Source organism: Leucoraja erinacea, chromosome 8 (assembly GCF_028641065.1).
Source record: "Leucoraja erinacea ecotype New England chromosome 8, Leri_hhj_1, whole genome shotgun sequence".
Taxonomy (NCBI): Eukaryota; Metazoa; Chordata; class Chondrichthyes; order Rajiformes; family Rajidae; genus Leucoraja; species Leucoraja erinaceus.
The window spans coordinates 71,637,321-71,659,955 of record NC_073384.1 but is presented as its reverse complement, the minus strand read 5'-3'; the positions used below and the strand labels follow the sequence as shown (position 1 = coordinate 71,659,955).

Sequence of the window (22,635 nt, the reverse complement as noted above, 5' to 3'; positions counted from 1 at the left end):
AACTGATTTAATCAAGCGTTTTTATTGTAACAATGCAAATTCATGCTGCCTAGGATGTGGCAATGAAGAACCCCAACCCCCACCCAACTCAACCAGGCTGGCTGAGGTTCACCTTGTGATGACGATTTCATTGATTAAATTTCAGAGATCAGTTCAAGGTTAATGAAATATCTTATTGCTGAACTTCACATAGGGACCTGAGCTGTGGATTAGATGTTGCTTTTCTAAATCGTAGGTTTGGTATTGAATGAAAGTCAGGAAATTGTGGACGCAGCCCAGGCCTACACAAATCAACCTCCCTTCCATTGACGACATTTGGCCTCCATTTTGCCTCCCTTAGGCCAGCAGCACAATCAAGGATTAGTAGCACCCTGGTAACTCCCTCTTCTCCACTCTCCCATCGGGCAAAAGGTATAGAAGCACACCTCCGGATTCGGGGACAGTTTCTTCCCAGCTGATACCAGGCAACTAAATCATCTTACCACAACCAGAGAGCAGTGCTGAACTATTATCTACCTCATTGGTGACCCTCAGACTATCCTTGTTCGGACTGGCTTTACCTTGCACTAAACGTTATTCCCGTATCATGTATCTATACTCTGTAAAAGGCTCAGTTGTAATGATGTATTGTGTTTCCTCCCACTGGATAGCACGCAACAAAAGCTTTTCACTGTATCTTGGTACACGTGACAATAAATTAAACTGAACTGAAGCAAGAATCACAAAGTGGCCTCAAGGCTGCATGTAAATTTGATTGTAACCATGGCAAATACACTGTGCCAGACATCAATGATGTCATACACCCTGTGACTGGCAGAGAGAATAACGCCGTCTTCAGAGAGACTGAAGAATAAGGAATTTCAACAATTTAAAAGTTCAAAGGATAAGTTATGAAGTTAAAAAAATAGCAGATAGACACAAAATGCTGGAGTACTTGAGCTCAGTCTGAAGAAGGGTTTTGACTCAAAAAGTCACCCATTCCGGGCGGAGCACCAGGGCAAATTCCTTGTATGTGATTACTTGTCCAATAAACTTATTAATTAATTCATTCAAATTTGTTTCAGCATCTGAAGAGGACATTGCAAAAGAGCGTTATGAAAAAATAATGGATGCGTATGGCTGTTTGGGTGTCCTTCGAATTAAAAATGGTACGTGAGGAGAAATTCTTTTTTTTAAATATTTTTTAATTTTTATTTATTAGAAGTAAGTACAATACAGTGGTACCTTTTTTCAGGTGCCAAATATATGTTGACATGATACACTCTATGTACAACTTCATTGGTTTTTTTTTAAAGAAATGAGAGAAAGAAAGATAATAGTAGAAAAACGTGTAGTGTGTGTAGAAAGGGAAAGAGAGAGTGAGGAAGAAAAGTAAGAAAGAAAAAAGAGCAAGAGAGAGATTAGCAAATAGGAGATAGGAGATGAGTTTTTATATTGTTGACTATCTTTCACCCAGATCTGAAACAGTTGGTTTTTACGATTCTGTTGCACCATCGTGAGTAGAAATTCGTGTGATTTCTGAATTTAATACGATTAAGCAAAATAGAGATCACATCAGAGTCACAGGTTTTAAATAACACATTTCTATGCGGCTGCATTCTATAATTCTGGTTTTCTTACAACGAATATTGTAGACAGTCTATATACATTTTCAATGCTTCTGTTTTAATTGCCTTCAAGACATTTTGAAAATACTACCGTATTACGTACGCTAACGTATGCTTTCAAGTATATAGTCAGGGTGGAAGTGAGGAACCCTTCAGCTCAACTCGTCCATGTCGACCATGTAACCATATAACAATTACAGCACGGAAACAGGCCATCTCGACCCTTCTAGTCCGTGTCGAACACTTACTCTCACCTAGTCCCATCTACCTGCACTCAGACCATAACCCTCCATTCCTTTCCCGTCCATATACCTATCCAATTTATTTTTAAATGATAAAATTGAACCTGCCTCCACCACTTCCACTGGAAGCTCATTCCACACAGCTACCACTCTCTGAGTAAAGAAGTTCCCCCTCATGTTACCCCTAAACTTTTGTCCCTTAATTCTCAAATCATGTCCTCTTGTTTGAATCTTCCCTACTCTCAATGGAAAAAGCTTATCCACGTGAACTCTGTCTCATAATTTTAAAGACCTCTTTCAAGTCCTCCCTTAACCTTCTGCGCTCCAAAGAATAAAGACCAAGTGGGCATACTTTGCTAGTCCCATTTGACCCATAGCCCTCTAACCGTTCCTATTCACATGTCCGTCAGATGTCTTGTGAAAGTGGTAATTGCATCCGCTTGTATAGCGTCCGCTGGCGGCTTATTCCAGGTATGGATTACAGTTTGAGTGGGAAGAAAATGCCCCTGCGATCCATCTTAAATCTCCCCTCTAAACTTAAGTCTAGTTTTAGAATCCGCTGCCCTTGAAAAAAGACAGAGACATTAATCTTATCCATGCCCCTCATGATCTGGTACACCTCCATAAAATCACCCCTCAGCCTTCTTCGCTCCAAAGAAGAAAGTTTCAGTCTATGCAGTCTCCCCCATAACTCAAGCCTGTAAGCCCAGGTAACGTCCTAGTGAATCTCTGCTAAACCCTTTTCATCTTGTTGACATCCTTACTGTAACTCAGTGACCAAAACTGCACCCAGTACTCCTCTCGCTGCTTGTTCCATGCACCTACCACCCTTTGTGTGAAACATAGAAACATAGAAATTAGGTGCAGGAGGAGGTGAGCTGTGCAAGAGGTTTAGGTTGCATCTGAACTGGAGGGGCACCAATATCCTGGTTGGAAAGTTTGCCAGTGCTATTCAGGAGGATTTGAACCAGATTGGTAGTTGGCCAGGATTCAGTACAGGTCAATGACCGCACGTTCAGTAGATTGGACAGACAGGAGGACGGCATGGAGCGAGGAAAGACTGTAGGTTTAAATTGCATTTATATCAATGCTAGAGAGGCAGGTAAACTCAGCATGGATGGGTGTGCACTACTGGGAAGTTATAACCATTAATCTTATATGTTTCAATAAGATACCCTCTCATCCTACTAAATTCCTCCTCATCTTCTTCCCTAAACATAGAAAATAGGTGCAGGAGGAAGCCATTCGGCCCTTCGAGCCTGCACCGCCATTCATTGTGATCATGTCTGATCGTCCCCAATCAATAACCCATGCCTGCCTTCTCCCCATATCCCTTGACTCCACTAATCCCTAGAGTATCTAACTCTCTCTTAAATCCATCCAGTGATTTGGCCTCCACTGCCCTCTGTGGCAGGGAATTCCACAAATTCACAACCCTCTGGGTGAAAATGTTTTTTTCTCACCCCAGTCTTAAATGGCCTCCCCTTTATTCTAAGAATGTGGCCCCTGGTTCTGGACTCGCCCAACATTGGGAAAATATTTCCTGCATCTAGCTTGTCCAGTCCTTTTATAATTTTATATGATTCAATAAGATCCCCCCACCCCCTCATCCTTCTAAACTCCAATGAATACAAGATTAGTCTTTTCTATCTTTCCTCATGTGACAGTCCCGCCATCCCAGAGATCAATCTCGTGAACCTACGCTGCACTATATGGGTGGAGCTGAGAAAGAAAGTGAGGTACTTTTTGTTTAGTTTCGAGGTACAGCATGAATATGTTCTTGTTCAGTTCTCCCACTGAAGGTTTTGATTTTTGCTTCCCCGCTCTCCAGCCATGTGGGCTGCTAAGCCACGAGACAACAGTGATAGCTGCCATTTCATTATGCACTCTCTTGTGAAATGGAGCCCGTGGATTTACACCGAATGGCAATGGTTGGTTGAAAGAGGGCAGAACTTAAAAGCAGCACACAATCTATCCCGCACTGCCTTTTGGTGGGATGTGTCGGTCAGTTTGCAAAACTTGTACCAGAAATATTTCAGCTGTCTTTGTGTAGAATCGTGAATTTGAAGAGTATTGAACAAGTCACTTACTGTGACTATAGTGTGAGGTGCAATGTTTTGGGCCATCAAACCAGGGCAGGCCTTCCTCAGTGAATGGCAGGGCTGTGGTGAGTGTTGTAGAACGCAGTATAGAGAAGTACAGAAATTGGCATCACAGGTAGATCGGGTAGGTAGAAGGCTTTTGGCATGTCGACCTTTATCAGCCAGGGAATTGGGTATTGAAGTTGTGTCATTATGTAAAAGTTGTACCAATATGTACCACACTTGGGGTATTTTGCTCAGTTCTGATAACCCTGCCATATGAAAGATGCCACTGAGTTGGAAAGAGTTTAGTGAAGATGTACAAAGATGTTGCCATACCTCGAGGGCCTGAATTATAGGGAGGTTGGGCAGACTAGGATTTTATACCTCGGAGTGCGGGAGGTTGAGGAGTAATCTTATAAAGGTGTATAAATCCATGTGAATATATACAGTGTATACTGTAAATGCAATACACATAATACTTTAACATCAAGGAGCTCGCAGTCATGGAAGAGACCGAGTCGGGAAGCTCCAAAACCGCCTAATCAATCAATCAATCAATCAATATTTAGAATATTAGAAATGCGTGCGACAAAGGCAAAACAGTTATAATGGGTGACTTCAATCTACATATAGATTGGGTGAATCAAATTGGCAGGGTTGTTGAGGAAGTGGATTTCTTGGAATGTATGCGGGATAGTTATCTAAATCAACATGTAGAGGAACCAACGAGAGAGCAGGCTATTTTAGACTGGGTATTGAGTAATGAGGAAGGGTTAGTTAGCAGTCTTGTTGTACGTGCCCCCTTGGGCAAGAGTGACCATAATATGGTTGAGTTCTTCATTAGGATGGAGAGTGACATTGTTAATTCAGAAACAATGGTTCTGAACTTAAAGAAAGGTAACTTTGAGGGTATGAGACGTGAATTGGCCAAGATTGACTGGCAATTAATTCTAAAAGGGTTGACAGTGGATATGCAATGGAAGACATTTAAAGACTGCATGGATGAACTACAAAAATTGTTCATCCCAGTTTGGCAAAAGAATAAATCGGGGAAGGTAGTACATCCGTAGATAACAAGGGAAATCAGGGATAGTATCAAAGCGAAGGATGATGCGTACAAATTAGCCAGAAAAAGCAGCATACCGGAGGACTGGGAGAAATCCAGAGACCAGCAGAGGAGGACAAAGGGCTTAATTAGGAAAGGAAAAATAGATTATGAAAGAAAACTGGCAGGGAACATAAAAACTGACTGCAAATGTTTTTATAGATATGTGAAAAGAAAGAGATTAGTTAAAACAAATGTAGGTCCCTTGCAGTCAGAAACAGGTGAGTTGATCATGGGGAACAAGGATATGGCGGACCAATTGAATAACTACTTTGGTTCCGTCTTCACTAAGGAAGACATAAATAATCTGCCGGAAATAGCAGGGGACCGCGGGTCAAAGGAGTTGGAGGAATTGAGTGAAATCCAGGTTAGCCGGGAAGTGGTGTTGGGTAAATTGAATCGATTAAAGGCCGATAAATCCCCAGGGCCAGATGGGCTGCATCCCAGAGTACTTAAGGAAGTAGCTCCAGAAATAGTGGATGCATTAGTAATAATCTTTCAAAACTCTTTAGATTCTGGAGTAGTTCCTGAGGATTGGCGGGTAGCAAACGTAACCCCACTTTTTAAGAAGGGAGGGAGAGAGAAAACGGGGAATTACAGACCAGTTGGTCTAACATCGGTAGTGGGGAAACTGCTAGAGTCAGTTATTAAAGATGGGATAGCAGCACATTTGGAAAGTGGTGAAATCATTGGACAAAGTCAGCATGGATTATTAAAGGTAAATCATGTCTGACGAATCTTATAGAATTTTTCGAGGATGTAACTAGTAGCATGGATAGGGGAGAACCAGTGGACGTGGTGTATCTGGACTTCCAGAAGGCTTTCGACAAAGTCCCACATAAGAGATTAGTATACAAACTTAAAGCACATGGCATTGGGGGTTCAGTATTGATGTGGATAGAGAACTGGCTGGCAAACAGGAAGCAAAGAGTAGGAGTAAACGGGTCCTTTTCACAATGGCAGGCAGTGACTAGTGGGGTACCGCAAGGCTCAGTGCTGGGACCCCAGCTATTTACAATATATATTAATGATCTGGATGAGGAAATTGAAGGCAATATCTCCAAGTTTGCGGATGACACTAAGTTGGGGGGCAGTGTTAGCTGTGAGGAGGATGCTAGGAGACTGCAAGGTGACTTGGATAGACTGGGTGAGTGGGCAAATGTTTGGCAGATGCAGTATAATGTGGATAAATGTGAGGTTATCCATTTTGGTGGCAAAAACAGGAAAGCAGACTATTATCTCAATGGTGGCCGACTAGGAAAAGGGGAGATGCAGCGAGACCTGGGTGTCATGGTACACCAGTCATTGAAAGTAGGCATGCAGGTGCAGCAGGCAGTGAAGAAAGCGAATGGTATGTTAGCTTTCATAGCAAAAGGATTTGAGTATAGGAGCAGGGAGGTTCTACTGCAGTTGTACAGGGTCTTGGTGAGACTACACCTGGAGTATTGCGTGCAGTTTTGGTCTCCAAATCTGAGGAAGGACATTATTGCCATAGAGGGAGTGCAGAGAAGGTTCACCAGACTGATTCCTGGGATGTCAGGACTGTCTTATGAAGAAAGACTGGATAGACTTGGTTTATACTCTCTAGAATTTAGGAGATTGAGAGGGGATCTTATAGAAACTTACAAAATTCTTAATTCCGGGGAAGAGAAGTTGACGACAAAATGCTGCTGGTCCCAGGAGAGATCATCAGGGAAACGTGTGCCCAGGAACTTCAAGCTGTTGACTCTCTTCACCATTGTCCTGTTGATAAATGGATTGGTTTGAATGGATTGTTCAGTTTGAGAAATAGATTTGGTAGATGCACAGAGTCTTTTGCCCAGAGTAGGTGAATCGAGGAGCAGAGGACATAGGTTTAAAGTGAATGGGAAAAGATTTAATAGGAATCTGAGCTGTAACCTTTTTACACAAAGGGTGGTGGTGGTTTCCCTTTTCCTGATGACACTGTTCTCTGAGTTCCAGCACTCAGCATGTTGTCATCCTTTGATAAAGCAATCTTGCTCTTTGGTCCTCAATCTTATTTTTGAGGGGCTGTACATTGACTAACAGAATGTTGTGGGGGGGGAGTGCAAAAGGAGGTTGTAATCCCTGGAGCTTCATTCTTTTTGTGTTGGTCGCCCCGATGATGATGTTTCTAGAGTCAAGACCTCCCTGGCATTTCTGTTTACTGTGCTCGCTGCTAGTGTCGGCAGTGTGCTCTCTAATCACCCTGTTGCCTCTACGTCCTCACTAGATCACAATAGTGCTACAGGTGCACAACCTTTTATCCGAAAGCCTTAGGACCAGACACTTGTCGGATTTCGGACATTTTCGGATTTCCGAATGGAAGATTTTTAGCGGAGATTAGGAAGGTAGCGCAGGCAGCTTGAAAAGTCTGGAGCGGCTGCCTCCTCCCCGGAGACCGGGGAATCATTGTAAATCATTGCATAAATGTTAGTTTGGAGGGATTTTATGTGGTGGTGGTGGGTAGGGGTAAAGGGGGAAACTTTGATTCTTAGTCCCCTACCTGGTCGGCGACTCCCAACATCGCGGAGCTGGGGGCTCCGTCCGGCCGCGGGCGGCACCGGTTGGAGCTCCGACCCCGGCAACTCTACCCCTGGCTGCGAGATGTTCCAAATCCAGCGCCGCCCGTGGCCCCAGCTGGGAGTTGGCGGCCACAGCGCTGCGGAGCTTACTGCACAGCGACCCGGTAAGGCATTGACCGCTCCCCACCTCTCCGACCAGGTAGGGGACTAAGAATTAAAGTTTACCCCTTCACCCCCCTCCTTCACATAAAAGCCCTCCAAACTAACTGACTAACATTTAAGCAATGATTTACAGATGTTTAAGTGTCTCCCCGGTCTCCGGGGAGGGGGCAGCCGCTACAGTAGTACAGACCTGGGTTGACCGTGGGTCGTTTCGGGTCAAGTTTGGCGCCTAAAGGGGAACTTTGGTGTGCAGATGACATCCTGGAAAAATGGCCGGTTTTCGGAGTTTTTCGGTTTCCGGAACACCGGATAAAAGGTTGTGCACCTGTACTGCATTGACTGGCAGCCTGTTTGTTACAGCTCTGAATTGTGACGGTTCTTTTAACTTAACTAGTTCAAAACGACTATAGTTGATCTTGGGTAGACACAAAATGTTGGAGTAACTCAGCGGGTGAGGCTGCATCTCTGGAGAGAAGGAATGGGCGACGTTTCAATCTGAAGAATGGTCTCGACCTGAAACGTCGCTCTTTCCTTCAGTCTGAAGAAGGGACTCGACCCGAAACATCGCCCATTCCTTCTCTCCAGAAATGCTGCCTCACCCGCTGAGTTACTCCAGCATTTTTTGTGTCAACCTTCGATTTTAAACCAGCATCTGCAGTTCTTTCTTACACGTAATTGATATTGACCTGTTCTGCTGATTGCAAAATGTTGCTCCAGTCCAGCTCTATTTCCATCCTTTGATGGGTCTAATTACACTGAACAAGAGCAGATTGTTGGTGTTGTATAATGTTACTACTGCATGATTCAAAATGGAGCAAAATAGGGGCGTAACGGTGGCGCGTACAGCGGTAGAGTTGCTGCCATACAGCACTTACAACGCCAGAGACCCGGGCTCCATCCCGACTATAGGTGCTGTCTGTACGGAGTTTGTACGTTCTCCCCCTGACCCCGTGAGTTTTCTCTTAAGATCGTCGGTTTCCTCCCACGTTCCAAAGACGTACAGGTGTGTAGGTTAATTGGCTTAGGTTTGTAGACTTGATAAACGTGTAAATTGTCCCCAGTGTGTGGAGGATAGTGTTAATTTGCGGGGATCGCTGGTTAGTGCGGACTCGGTGGGCCGAGTAGACAGAATGAGTTCATAAATGCATTTCCCAGAGAAAGCTGTCAGCAGAACCCGCCCAGGACAAACCCAAGTTATTTGAACATGCTTATCTTTCGTCTTTCTATAAATAACTCTGTTAACTACCTGGAACTCCCATTGCACAGCCCGTTTGACTTGAAAACCAGCTTTTCTGCTCTTGAAGCTTTGAATGTGTTGAGGTGAATAATTGCCAGGCAAATTTACGGGTGGAGGGCTGATCAGTTTCATGGTTCTGTGTTTCAAACGGATTTGAAATGTGAATGGAAGGAAATGTGCTAACTCTATCTCCCGGTTGCTAAACACTTTAACTCCCCCTCCCATTCCCACTCTGACCTTTCTGTCCTGGGCCTCCTCCACTGTCAGAGTGAGGCCCAGCGCAAGTTGGAGGAACAGCACCTCATATTTCACTTGGGCAGCTTACACCCCAGCGGTATGAACATTGACTTCTCTAACTTCAAGTAACCCTTGCTTTCCTCTCTCCCTCACTCCCCCACCCTAGTTCTCCGACAAGTTTCACTTTCCTCCTGATTAATTTTACTGTTTCTATTCCTCGTTGTCACCTTCCCCTCAGCCAACAATGAACCATTCTACATTTCCTTGACCATCGTCTGCTTTGATCTGTCATTTTCTCACCTTACCCTTCCATATCTCTAGTTTCCCTCTCCCCTGACTCTCTGCCTGAAGGAGGGTCTCAACCCGAATCGTCACCCATTCCTTCTCTCCCGAGATGGCGCCTGCCCTGCTGAGTTACTCCCACATTTAGTGTCTATCTTTGGTGCTAACTCCATTCTTGGGCTAACCATCAAAACTAAGTTTGTGTTTTGAAGAAGGGTCTCGACCCGAAACGTCGCCAATTTCCTTCGCTCCATAGATGCTGCCTCGGCCGCTGAGTTTCTCCAGCATTTTTTGTCTACCTTTGTGTTTTGAATCATCAGTTTACAGCCGAAGAAATAACTAAACTCATCACCAAGTCCAAGAACTCCTCCTGCTTGCTTGATCCCATCCCTACTGTCCTGGTTAAATCCTGTCTGCCCTCTATCTCACCCATCATAACGTCCATAATTAACTCCTCCCTATCAACTGCTACTGTCCCTACATCTCTCAAAACCGCTTCTGTCACCCCGATTCTAAAAAAAACAGGTTCTGATCCAAACAATCCAAATAACTACTGCCCCATCTCCAACCTCCCATTCATCACTAAACGTCTGGAAAGGACAGTAGCAACACAACTTCAAGTCCACCTTCAAAACAATAACCTCTGTGAACCATTTCAGTCTGGTTTTCGCCACAATCACAGCACTGAAACAGCCTTGGTAAAAATGACAAATGATCTCCTTCTCGCAGCTGACACCGGCCACTTATCCATCCTGATCCTCCTTGACCTCACAGCAGCCTTTGACACCATCTCCCACCCAATTCTTCTGGAACGTCTATCTGCCACCGGCATCAACAACAATGCACTACTTTGGTTCAGGTCCTATCTACACGACAGAAAACAGTTCATCCAGGGAAATAAAGTCACATCCACAACTGCCACAGTCACCTATGGTGTTCCTCAGGGATCGGTGCTGGGGCCACTGCTTTTTATCATCTATATTCAACCTCACCCATACCCACCTCCTCCCGTGTCAAAAGTCTCGGCGTCATTCTGGACAGTACACTTTCCTTTGGCCCCCACATCAGCAATATCACACGCTCTGCATACTTTCATCTCCGCAACATCTGCAGACTCCGCCCCTCCCTCTCCAAAGACAATACAAAAGTCCTCATCCACGCTCTGGTCACATCCCGCATCGATTACTGCAACACCCTCCTCACTTGCACCTCCAATAAACTTCTTCATCGCCTCCAATGCATTCACAACTCTGCAGCCCGGATCATCACCCGCACCAGATCATCGGACCACATCACACCCATCCTCACTCAGCTCCACTGGCTCCCTGTGCACCACCGGATTAACTACAAGATTTTACTGCTGACCTTCAAAGCCCTACACCACCTTGCTCCCCAATACCTCTCTGACCTGCTGCTACCATACACTCCTTCCTCCTCACTTCGTTCCTCCTCAGCTGCAATTTTAACTGTCCCCACATTTAGACTCAGCACCATGGGTGCCAGAGCCTTCAGCTGCTCTGCCCCACGTCTCTGGAACACTCTCCCACCTCCCATCCGTCACCTGGACACTATCGATCATTTCAAATCACAACTCAAAACACACCTGTTTAGATTAGCATACCCGACATAACTTCCACCATCTTCACCCTGATTTTAATGACTTAAAATGTTTTGTGTATTTTTTTTTTGTTTTTTTTGTTTTTTGTTTTTAATCAATTTGATTTTAATATTGATAAATGTATTGTGATTTTATGTCCTGTAAGGTGTCCTTGGGTGTCCAGAAAGGCGCCAGCAAATAAAATGCATTATTATTATTATTATTAAGGCGATTTAATGCTTGCTTGGAATTTTGTATTCCACTGGGTACAGATGTTCACTGATACTATCTTGATTTCTAAAATTGCAGCTCAGTTATGCAGCAAATCCATCACTTGGTTACTCTCTCCTGCATATTAAGCTCAAACTCAGAGTTCAAACACCATGCATTTGCCAGAAAATACCGTTCCGCTGAATGACCATCAGACATAGGAACAGAATTAAGTGTACTCCGCCATTTAATCATGGCTGATCTACTTTTCCACTCTTGCCTTCATTCTCCTGCCTTCTCCTCTGTAACCAATAGACTTGGTTTATACTCTTTAGAATTTAGGAGATTGAGAGGGGATCTTATAGAAACTTACAAAATTCTTAAGGGGTTGGACAGGCTAGATGCAGGAAGATTGTTCCCGATGTTAGGGAAGTCCAGGACAAGGGGTCACAGCTTAAGGATAAGGGGGAAATCCTTTAAAACCGAGATGAGAAGAACTTTTTTTCACACAGAGAGTGGTGAATCTCTGGAACTCTCTGCCACAGAGGGTAGTCGAGGCCAGTTGATTGGCTATATTTAAGAGGGAGTTAGATGTGGCCCTTGTGGCTAAGAGGGTATGGAGAGAAGGCAGGTACGGGATACTGAGTTGGATGATCAGCCATGATCATATTGAATGGCGGTGCAGGCTCGAAGGGCCGAATGGCCTACTCCTGCACCTAATTTCTATGTTTCTAACCTTTGATACTCTTCCTAATCGAGAACCTATCAATCTCTGCCTTAACAATACCCAGTGTCTTGGGCACCACCTCTGTGTATGGCCATGAATTCCATGGATTCACCACTGGTATGACTAGGACTTGACAGCATTTGTGGATACCTGGCTAAGGGAGGGACAGGACTGGCAGCTTAACGTTCCAGGATACAATAAAGATGGAGGAACAATAAGAAGGGGGAGTTGCTGTATTGATTAAAGGGAAGGTCATAGCAGTAATCTAAGATGGCATTACTGATGGTACGTCCAGTGAGGTTATATGGGGTGGGGGGAGGGGTGGCAGAAAAATAAAAACGGGATCATCCCCTTGTTGGGAGTGCACTAATGGGAACCATTGTGGGGGGGATGTTTTTTTATGTTTAAATCTCTTTATTATTGTTATGTCTGTATCCTTTTTTTAAATGTGCTGCATTGGCAATAAGCATTTCACTACACCTATGGTGTATGTGACTATGAAATAACCTTTGAACCTTTGCGATTGCAACCTTCACGTGGTCCGCCTTGTTTTGACAATTGCAATCGACCCGGCGTGCGCAATCAAATAAGATCAATTAGAACAAGTTGCCCTACAACTTTAGGCTGTGCACGCCATTCGCAAGAAGAAGAAAAAGGGCTTAGTTGGGGTAAATTTGTCAAATATGTTCAGGAAAGTTTCTTTAGACAGCACGTGGAAGCCTGACAAGAGAGAAGGCAAAGCTTGATCTACTCTTTAGGCAATTTGGAGGGGCAAGTGACTGAGGAGTAAGTGGGAGAGCCTTTTAGGGCCAGTGACCACATAAACAAAGGACAGATTTGTAAATCAGGTTACTAAGCAACAGTTAAATTAATAGCATTGATCTGTCCTTTTAACACGGATGTAAGATTGCATAGTTGTAATGTAATTATGGGCACTCCCTGACTTGCATAATAAGGCCTTGCGTAAACTTGCACTTACATGAGCAATTCCTTCAGCCCACTGATGCTCCTGTCGTGATTGTGCAGAAGCTTTCCCCTGTGGCCATCCAACTGTACTCCTCTCCCTTCTGTCGTAGGGTAGACTGATGCCCCTCCCCCCCCCCCCCCATCCCCACCCCCTCCCCAAACTTTGCACATCCTAAATCCTTTCCACTCGTCCCTTTAATTTCATGTTTCATGTATCTTTGACTGTTGGCAGATCAATTCCCCCCCCCCAGGATAAATAAAGTTCTATCGCATCGTGTTATAAGTGCTTTCATTGCTTTAGTTGAGAGATACAGTGCGGAAACATGCCTTAGACTGGCTTCAAAACAACAGATTGAGGCATTTGATATAGGGCAATGGAAACCACACAAGGATTATTTTCTTGGCTTTTTACCTGTTCTCTTTCAAAACTGCAATTATCATTTGCTCCTCACTAATTAAATGTACCAAAGACATTTGTTTTGCACTGTCCCCAAATTCTATTTCTTCTCTCAAGGCATTGAATATGAATACTGATTAGGAAGACAACTTCAAAGACGTACAGGTTTGTAGGTTAATTGGCTTGATAAAATTGTAAACTGTCTCTAGTCTGTGTAGGATAGTGTTAATGTGTGGGGGTGGTCGGCATGGCTCAGTGGGAAGATAGAAACATAGAAAATAGGTGCAGGAGTAGGCCATTTGGCCCTTCGAGCCAGCATCACTATACAATATGATCATGGCTGTTCATCCCAAATCAGTACCCCGTTCCTGCCTTCTCCCCCTATCCCGTGATTCTGTTAGCCCCAAGAGCTATATCTAGCTCTCTCTTGAATGCGTCCAGTGAATTGGCCTCCACTGCCTTCTGTGGCAGGAAATTTCACAGATTCACAACTTGCCGGGTGAAAATGTAAGGTGTGCAAATGACAGGTCAAAGCAGACCACGATCAAGGAAATGTAGAATGGATCATTGTTGGCGGAGGGGAAGGTGACAACGAAGCACATTCTCTTTGCACCCTTCCAGATCTCTGGTTTCCCCCTCCCCTGACTCTGAAGAAGGGACTCAACCCGAAACATCACCCATTCCTTCTCTCCAGAGATGCTGCCTGTCCCGCTGAGTTAGTCCAGCATTTTGTGTCCATCTTCGGTGTCAACCAGCATCTGCAGTTTCTTCCTCTTTGTTGTGATCTGTTCTGTAGGACTTCCTTGGCTTCATCTTGCCACTCCAGTAATGATATCTCATTCTATCTTCATCTCTCGCTCATTGGAGACATATCCTAGAGAAATATGGTCAATATGGAAATTATTCACCTATGTGTTAGATTCATCCAGCTTTCTCTCCCTCGATCTGTGTCAGAGATCTTGTTCAACCATTGGAAGACCTGCAGTCTGTTTCCATATCGGTTAAGGTTTGTTATTGTCATGGAAACCGAGGCACAGTGAAAAGCTTTGATTTGCATGCTATCCAATCAGTTAAGTATACTACGCATACCACAAGAAAGAGCAAAGGGAAAGATACAGAGTGCAAAATATAGTTCTCAGCATTGTAACGCAACAGTTCCACAGGCAAAGTCCAATTTGCATTGGGTTGGTGGTCAATTGAACATTACCCAACCTCTCAGAAGATCTGTTTCGAAGCCTGATAACAGGGCAAATAGCTGTTCCAGTGTCTGGTGGTGCGTGCTGTCGTACAGGTTAACCACTCATCTTTAGTTTAGAGATACAGCATGGAAAGAGGCCATTCGGTCCTGCGAGTCCACGCCGACCAGCGATCCCCGCACATTTCACACTATCCTGTATGCACTGAGGACAATTTACACTTACACCAAGCCAATTAACCTACAAACCTGTACCTTTTTGGAGTGTGGGAGGAAACCGAAGATGTCGGAGAAAACCCACACAGGTCACGGGGAGAACGTACAGACAGCACCCGTAAGTCGGGATCGAACCCGGGTCTCCAGCACTGCAAGCGCTGTCAGGCAGCAACTCTACCGCTGCGCCACCGTGGCTGTCCTCTCTATTTGAGAAATTGATTCTGCATTACATCTTTGCCATATTAATAGCCAAAACATCTATTTGTGATTCACTTCCTGTTGCACGATCAAATGCAGAGGACAACTCATAACGTATACCAAATGAGTATAATTTGAAGATTAGAAATCCCTTCTCACACCACAAATTGATTTGTCGTTTTTACCATTTTTATTTGGACACAATTTATTAAATATCAATTTAAAAAAAACTACAGGAAGAAAAGTGTCCCAACTACTGCCTGTGCAATTGTGTAGTTGGCTTCTGCTCAGAGGTACGTTGGATACAGAAGCTTAAAACCGCACACCACCAGAATCAGGAACAGCTTCTTCTTCCCCTCTGTTACCAGATTTCTGAATGGTCCTTGGGTGCTGTCTGATTCACCTCTACCCCATTGCGGACATTCAACGTTGTTCTTGGAACTGATGCTGTTCTCAATGCTGAGAACTATATTCTGCACTCTTGATTGTCATAGAGTCATACTGCATGGAAACAGGCCCTTTGCCCCATCTTGCCCACGCCGTCCAAGATGCCCTATCTACACTAGTCCCACCTGCCTGCCTTTGGCCCATATCCTTCTAAACCTTTCCTATCCATGTACCGCAAAGTCCAAATGTCTTTTAAATGTTGTGATAGTACCAGCCTCAACCACCTCTCATTCGATATACCCGCCGTCCTTTGTGTGAAAAAGATTCCTCTCAGGTTCTTATTGATCTTTTTCCTTTTCACCTTCTCATGTCCTTTGGTTCTTGATCTCCCCACTCTGGGTAAAAAGCTCTCTACATTTACCTGACCTATTTCCCCCCCCCCCTTGATCTTAGATACATAGACAATAGGTGCAGGAGTAGGCCATTTGCCCCATTCGAATCAGCACCGCCATTCAATGTGATCATGGCAGATTATCCCTTTATCCTGCTAGCACTTAGAGCTCCATCTAACTCTCTTTTGAAAGCATCCAGTGAATCAGCCTCAACTGCCTTCTGAGGCAGAAAATCCCACAGATTCACAAATTTCTGTGTGAATTGTTTTTTCCTCATCTCAGTTCTAAATGGCCTACTCCTTATTCTTAAACTGTGACCCCTGGTTCTGGACTCCCACAACATCGGGAACATGTTTTCTGCATCTAGCGTGTCCAATCCCTTAATAAATTTATATATCTCCAAAAGATCCCCTCTCATCCTTCTTCATTCCAGCAAATACAAGCTCAGTTGCTCATTTCTTTCATCATATGACAGTCCCGCCATCCCGGGAATTAACCTGGTGAACCTTATATACCTCTATAAGATTATCCCTGATCTTCTTACGCTCCAAGGAATAAAGTCCAATCCAGCTCAACCTCTCCCTGTAGCTTTGGCCCTCGAGTCCTGGCAGCATCTTTGTGAATCTTCTCTGTACCCTTTCTAGCTCCGGTGGGCGGCGCGGCTCTGGCCAGCAGCGGCCTCTGCAGTCTGTCCGCGTTTTATTATTTTTCTGTCTGTGTTTTAATGTAGTTTTTGTTATTTTTTGTTGGGGTGTGTGTGTGGGGGGGTGGGGGTGGGGTGGGAGGGGGGTGGGAGGGGGGGAAACTTTTTAAATCTCTCCCTGCACTGGAGACCCGACCTTTTCTTTGTCGGGTTCCCGTTGTCGTTGGGGCCGCAACGAGGAGCGGCCTACAACAGGAAGAAGCCGGGGACTCTGGTGCTACAACTCACCGTCGCCATCGCGGGGCTGGCCGAGTCCGGAGCGGGTGGAGCGGTGGAGGAGCGCTGCTGCTGCTGCTGCTGCTGCTGCGGCCCGACCGGAGATTCGGAAGCTCCAACGACAGGTCTGTGGACGGCGGCACCGGGAGCCCGTGGCTCCCTGGAGGGAGACCGCTTTTCAGGGCTCTCGAAACGGCGACTTCCCCCGCCCGAGTTGCGGGGTTGAAGAGCTCCTGGAGCGGGGCCTACATCACCGCCCCGCGCGGCTTGGAATGGCCGCGGGACTCTGCGAGCGCACGCCGGGGGCTCTAACACCAAGACCCGGTGTGCGATCTTGCATCACCCGGCGTGGCTTTAATGGCCGCGGGACAATCGCCATCGCCAGCCGGGGGCTTTGACTTTGACTCTGAGATCGGGGGGGGGGGGGGGAGAATGCAGTGGAGAAATACGTTTATTTGGCCTTCCATCACAGCAATGTGATGGATGTTTATGTAAATTATGTTGTGTCTTGGGTCTATGTGTTTGTATGTATGGCTGCAGAAACGGCATTTCGTTTGGACCTCAAGGGGTCCAAATGACAATAAATGTATCTTATCTTATCTTATCTTATCTCAACAACATCTTTCCCATAATAGGATGACCAAAACTGAATGCAATACGCCAAATGTAGCCTTACCAATGTCTTGTACAACTGAAACATAACATTTCAACTTCTATACAGTACTCTGACTAATGAAGGCCAATTTTCCGAGAGTTTTCTTGACCACCCTATTTACCTGTGATGCCACCTTCAAGGGACTATGTACCTGCCACCCTAGGTCCCTCTGCTCTACAACACTCCCCAGAGCTATGCCATTCATTGGGAAGGCCCCGCCCTGGTTTGACGTCACAAATTGCAACTCCTCGCACTGATCTGTGTTAAACCATTAACCATTCCTCAGCCCACCTGCCCAGCTGATCAAGATCCTCTGTCATTTTTGACAACCATCTCCATCGTCTATAATGCCACCCACTGCAGTGTCATCTCCAGGGCACTTCCATGGAACTCAAACCTTTTGTGTGAAATTCTTTAACACCCACACAGTTTGTGGCCCTTCTCCAGGTTTGTTCAGTGAAGCAATTCAAAAGGGATTCAATTCCAAATTTCGCCCAAGCGATGATAATACTGGGCTACAGAGCTGATCTATTTGGCAGTACACGGGGAGAAGAGCAAGGAATGGTGACCAATGACATATGATTGTCAAATGGTGACACGTGAATGGCACATGATTGTCAAGCTGATTTCCCTCGTGGACTTTAAGGTGTATACTGGACTTCACAAAGGAGTAAAAACAGCGGAGGGAAAAAATAACAACTGAAACAGTATTTATTATTTTATTGCGTTCACAGGCTGCAAATAAGAATTTTACTGTTCCATTCTTGCTACACAAGACAATTAAACATTCATAAACACTCTTTTGATGAAGCAGTTAATGGAGAAAATAATTTGTTTAATATTTGGACAGTTATACAGGACATCTCAAGACAAGTAAATTGAGATATGTTTAGAGATAAAGCATGGAAACAGGACCTTTTGGCCCACCGAGTGGCTGCTGGGCCGTCAACAGCTCGGCTCTGCCTGTCCCGCCTGCCCTCCACCTCCACCCCCCTCCCCTCAGTCCGACACCGAGAACCTGCTGAAGATGGGCAGCTGCCGAAACTGCTCGAAGACGGGCGACTCGGAGCCGCTGCTGCTGGAGTTGCCCGCGGCAGCCCTCCACTCCCCACCCAGGTCTTCCACTGAAAAATCAGACCCAAACTATACTCACGGAATCTACAGCTGCGCTTCGTTCGATTTTTATTTATAGCGTTCGACCTTCGATTCCTAGCGTTTTTAGGAATACTGAACTCACTTATTGAATATAATTAACAAAACGTTAGAAGGAGATGAGACTATTTTTTCAGCAACTTATAATCTTAACTGCACCACCTGCAGTTTGCATAAATAGATTTAAAAGTAGTTTGAAGATACGGATGCAAATTTAAAAAAAAACGTCAGCATTTTGTAATCAGGAGCATAGACACTGGGGGGGGGGGAATGGCACTTAGAAGGGGCAGCACAGGGGCGCAGGGTTAGAGTTGCAACCTTACAGTGCCAGAGTCCCGGGTTCAATTCTGACTGCGGGTGCTGTCTGTTTGGGGTTTGTACGTTCTCCATGTGACCGTGTGGGTTTTCTCCGAGTTCTCTAGTTTCCTCCCACACTCCAAAATTGCGCAGGTTGTAGTAAAAATATAAATTGTCCATATTGTGTGTAGGATTGTGCTTGTATGTGGGGGTTGCTGGTCGGCATTAACTCGATGGGCCGAAGGGCCTGCTTCTGCACTGTATCCTGAAACAAAAGTACGTGAAACAGCTAGTAAAGTTTCAATGTTCATCTCTAAAACTTAAAAACCCATTTTGATGTGTCATTGTCGCCTTACATTTTGAATGTTTCTCTTGGCCCTTGTTAAGGGACCTGATGTTTGCAGATTGCTATGATTCTTTTTTCATTCCTTCCAGCTGAATGACGAGAGTTCTAAAACTATACTTTTTCATTTCCAGGCAACTCAAGACTCTGCTTTCTGGTCATGGTAACGGCATGTACATCAGTTGGGAGAATCCGTGACACGGACATTTGTAAGATTACCGCCACAGATTTTGTTCCTCTTCAAGACGAGACGGCGGAGGAAGAGCAAATAGCTTCTTTGAGGAAATTGCTAAACTCTGGCATGTTTTATTTTTCATCCACTACTGGTTCGACCTTTGATCTGGATCTGTGTGCACAGAAGCAATTTGAAAAAGATCAAGAAGCAGGAAATCGCTTTTTCTGGTTAGCTGCTTAACTGTTTGATTTGATTGAGATGTACAGGCACTCGAGGAGCTGAGGACACAGGTTTAAGGTGACGGGGAATAGATTTAATAGGAATTTGACGGGTAACTTTTTCACACAAAGGGTGGTGGGTGTATGGAACAAGCTGCCAGAGTCGGGGATTATCCCAATGTTTAAGAAACAGTTGGATGGGTACATGGATGAGACAAGTTTGGAGGGATATGGGTCAAATGCGGGTAGGTGGGACTAGTGTAGCTGGGACATTGTTGGCCGATGTGGGCAAGTTGGGCAGAAGGGCCTGTTTCCACATTATCACTCTATGACAGATGCTGCATAGAATGTGACATAATTAGGAAGGTTAAGGCAAGGAGAAATGTTTGCATTGCACACTCTGTCATCCACAGAATGCATAAGGCCCAGGGGGTGAATGATCTCGTCCCTTGAGTGTGCTCAATAGCTATTTTTCCTTGGAGTTTAAACACAGATTTCTATATTAAATACACATACAGATTTCTGTATAAAATACTATGAGATCTTTCACATTGAGCAACTTTCGGCCCCATATCTGAGGAAGGATGTGCTGGCGCTGGAGAGAGTCCAGAGGAGGTTTACGAGAATGATCCCAGGAATGAGGGGGTCAACATATGGTGAGCGTTTGACGGCACTGGGCCTGTACTCGCTGGAGTTTAGAACTATGAGGGGGGGACCTCATTGAAACATGCAGAATAGTGAAAGGCTTGGATAGAGTGGATGTGGAGAAGATGTTTCCACTACTGTGAGAGTCTAGAACCAGAGGTCATTGCCTCAGAATTAAAGGATGTTCTTTTAGGAAGGAGGTGAGGAGGAATTTCTTTAGTCAAAGGGTGGTGAATCTGTGGAATTCTTTGCCACAGAAGGCTGGAGAGGCCGTCAATGGATATTTATTTAAGGCAGAGATAGATAGATTCTTGATTAGTGCAGGTGCCAGGGTTAAGGGGAAAAGGCAGGAGAATGGGGTTGATAGGGAGAGATAGGGACGACAGATGGCGCAATGGGCTAAATGTTCGGCTGGCGACCGGAAGGTAGCCGGTTCGAATCCCGCCTGGAGTGCATACTGTTGTTGTGTCCTTGGGGCAAGACACTTCACCCACCTTTGCCTGTGTGTAAAATGTAATGTAATTATGTGAAGCACTTTGGGGTCAATGCAAGTTGGCTAAAAATGTGCTATATAAATAAGATTATTATTATTATTATTATTATTTTTATAGATCAGCCATGATTGAATGGCGGAGTAGACTTGATGGGTCAAATGGCCTAATTCTGCTCCTGTCACTTATGAAGGAGGAGGCTAGAGGTGGAGCAAGGTTCTGGAGGAGAAGGTTGAGACAAAGTTCTAAGGGTCGAGGTTGCAGTGGGAGAGACATTGCAAGAGGCAGCTGCAGTGGGTGTAAGGTTGTAGGAGGCATGGAAAAGAAGAACGTTTCATTCATTTGTTTCATTTGTTTAAAATGACTGCAGATGAAGTATGTCCTGATATATATCTAGTACCAGATGACTGGTGATAATATCCTTCAATATGTCGGAGTGATTTTAGTTGGGAAGCTTTTCAAACCATGTTCTAGCTGTTGTTATTTCTGGCTCCTTTGAAAATGCAGATACATAGAAACATAGAAAATAGGTGCAGAAGTAGGCCATTCGGCCCTTCGAGCCTGCACCGCCATTCAATATGCTCATGGCTGATAATCCATACTTAAAACATCCACGTGGCATAGGTCAAGGACTGATGATGTGAATAATAGTGGACCATGAAGAAGACGAAATTTACAAAACGATCTAGATCAACTCTGTTTCTTGATTCCCCTAAAAGCCCTGTCCCACGGTACGAGTTCATTCCAAGAGCTCTCCCGAGTTTGCCCTGATTCGAACTCGGAGATTTACAGTAATGGCCACTCGTCGGTACTCGGGGCTCTCGTGGACATTTTTCATCATGTTGAAAAATCTTCACGAGTCTTCCCGTGCTTACCTGCCATTAGCGAGTCTTCCCGAGTACCTGCCTATAGCGTTAAGAGACGCCCCAGAGCTCCGACGTACCCGCTACGTTCATTCTCCGTGCTTACCACGAGTTTGATTTTTTTTAAACTCGGGAGAGCTCTTGGAATGAACTCGTACCGTGTGACAGGGCTATAATTAGTTTAGTTTATTGTCAGGTGTACCGAAGTACAGTGAGAAGCTTTTGTTGCGTGCTTTCCAGTCACCAGAAAGACAATACCTGATCCCAATCGAGCCATTTACAGTGTATAGATACATGACAAGGGAATAACGTTTCATGACAGATCTGAGAGGTGTTTTAAGAAGATCATAGTTAAAGTAAGAAATGTTGCTGCAGCAATAGAGATTTAAGAGTGTGGAGTGATTGTAATATGTGTTTGTGGATCTGCTTCTGTGGTTAGCAAGCAAATAGTCGCCTTGGTTGGACGCCATCTTGGAAAGACTGTATTTACATTATCTCGGGTACAGGTGCACAATTCTCTAATAGTGGCAACACCGGGAGATAGGGTGGTCAAGAAGGAATTTGGCACATTTACTTTAATCAACAAGGGCACTGAGTACAGGAATTGGGATGTCATGCTACATCTCTACAAGATGTTGGTTAGACCACATTGAGTATCATGTGTAGATCTCGTCGCCCTGCTATGTGAAGCAAGCCAAAAGGTTAATGAAGATATGGGCTAAATGTAGACAGATGGGCCAAACCCAGTTATAAAACCTTGTTGGTGTGGATGGGCACAGGGTGGTGCAGCGGTAGAGTTGCTGCCTTACAGCGCCACAGGCCCTGGTTCGGTCCTAACTATGGCTGCTGTCTGTAGGGAGTTTGCATGTTGTCCCCGTGACCTGAGTGGGCTTTCACCAAGATCTTCGGTTTCCTCCCACACTCCAAAGACGTTTGTAGGTTAATTGACTTGGTATAAAGATGAATTGTCCCTAGTATGTGTCGGATAGTGTTAGTGTGCAGGGACCGCTGGTCTGTGTGGACTTGGTGGGCTAAAGGGCCTGTTTTCACGCTGTGTCTCTAAACCAAACTAAACAGAATTGGGCCAAAGACTAATTTCCAAGCCGTAGGA

At 44.9% G+C, this 22,635-nt stretch overlaps 1 protein-coding gene across 1 annotated transcript in view; it reads left to right on the top strand.

Moving 5' to 3' along the window:
• LOC129699841 (synaptojanin-2-like) overlaps positions 1-22,635 on the top strand; it is a 128,183-nt gene that overhangs the window by 5,275 nt on the left and 100,273 nt on the right. Inside the window, exons 2-3 of the mRNA XM_055639968.1 lie at positions 1,065-1,148; positions 19,267-19,534. Coding sequence (XP_055495943.1) covers positions 1,065-1,148; positions 19,267-19,534 — 352 coding nt within the window. The remainder of the gene's footprint in view (positions 1-1,064; positions 1,149-19,266; positions 19,535-22,635) is intronic.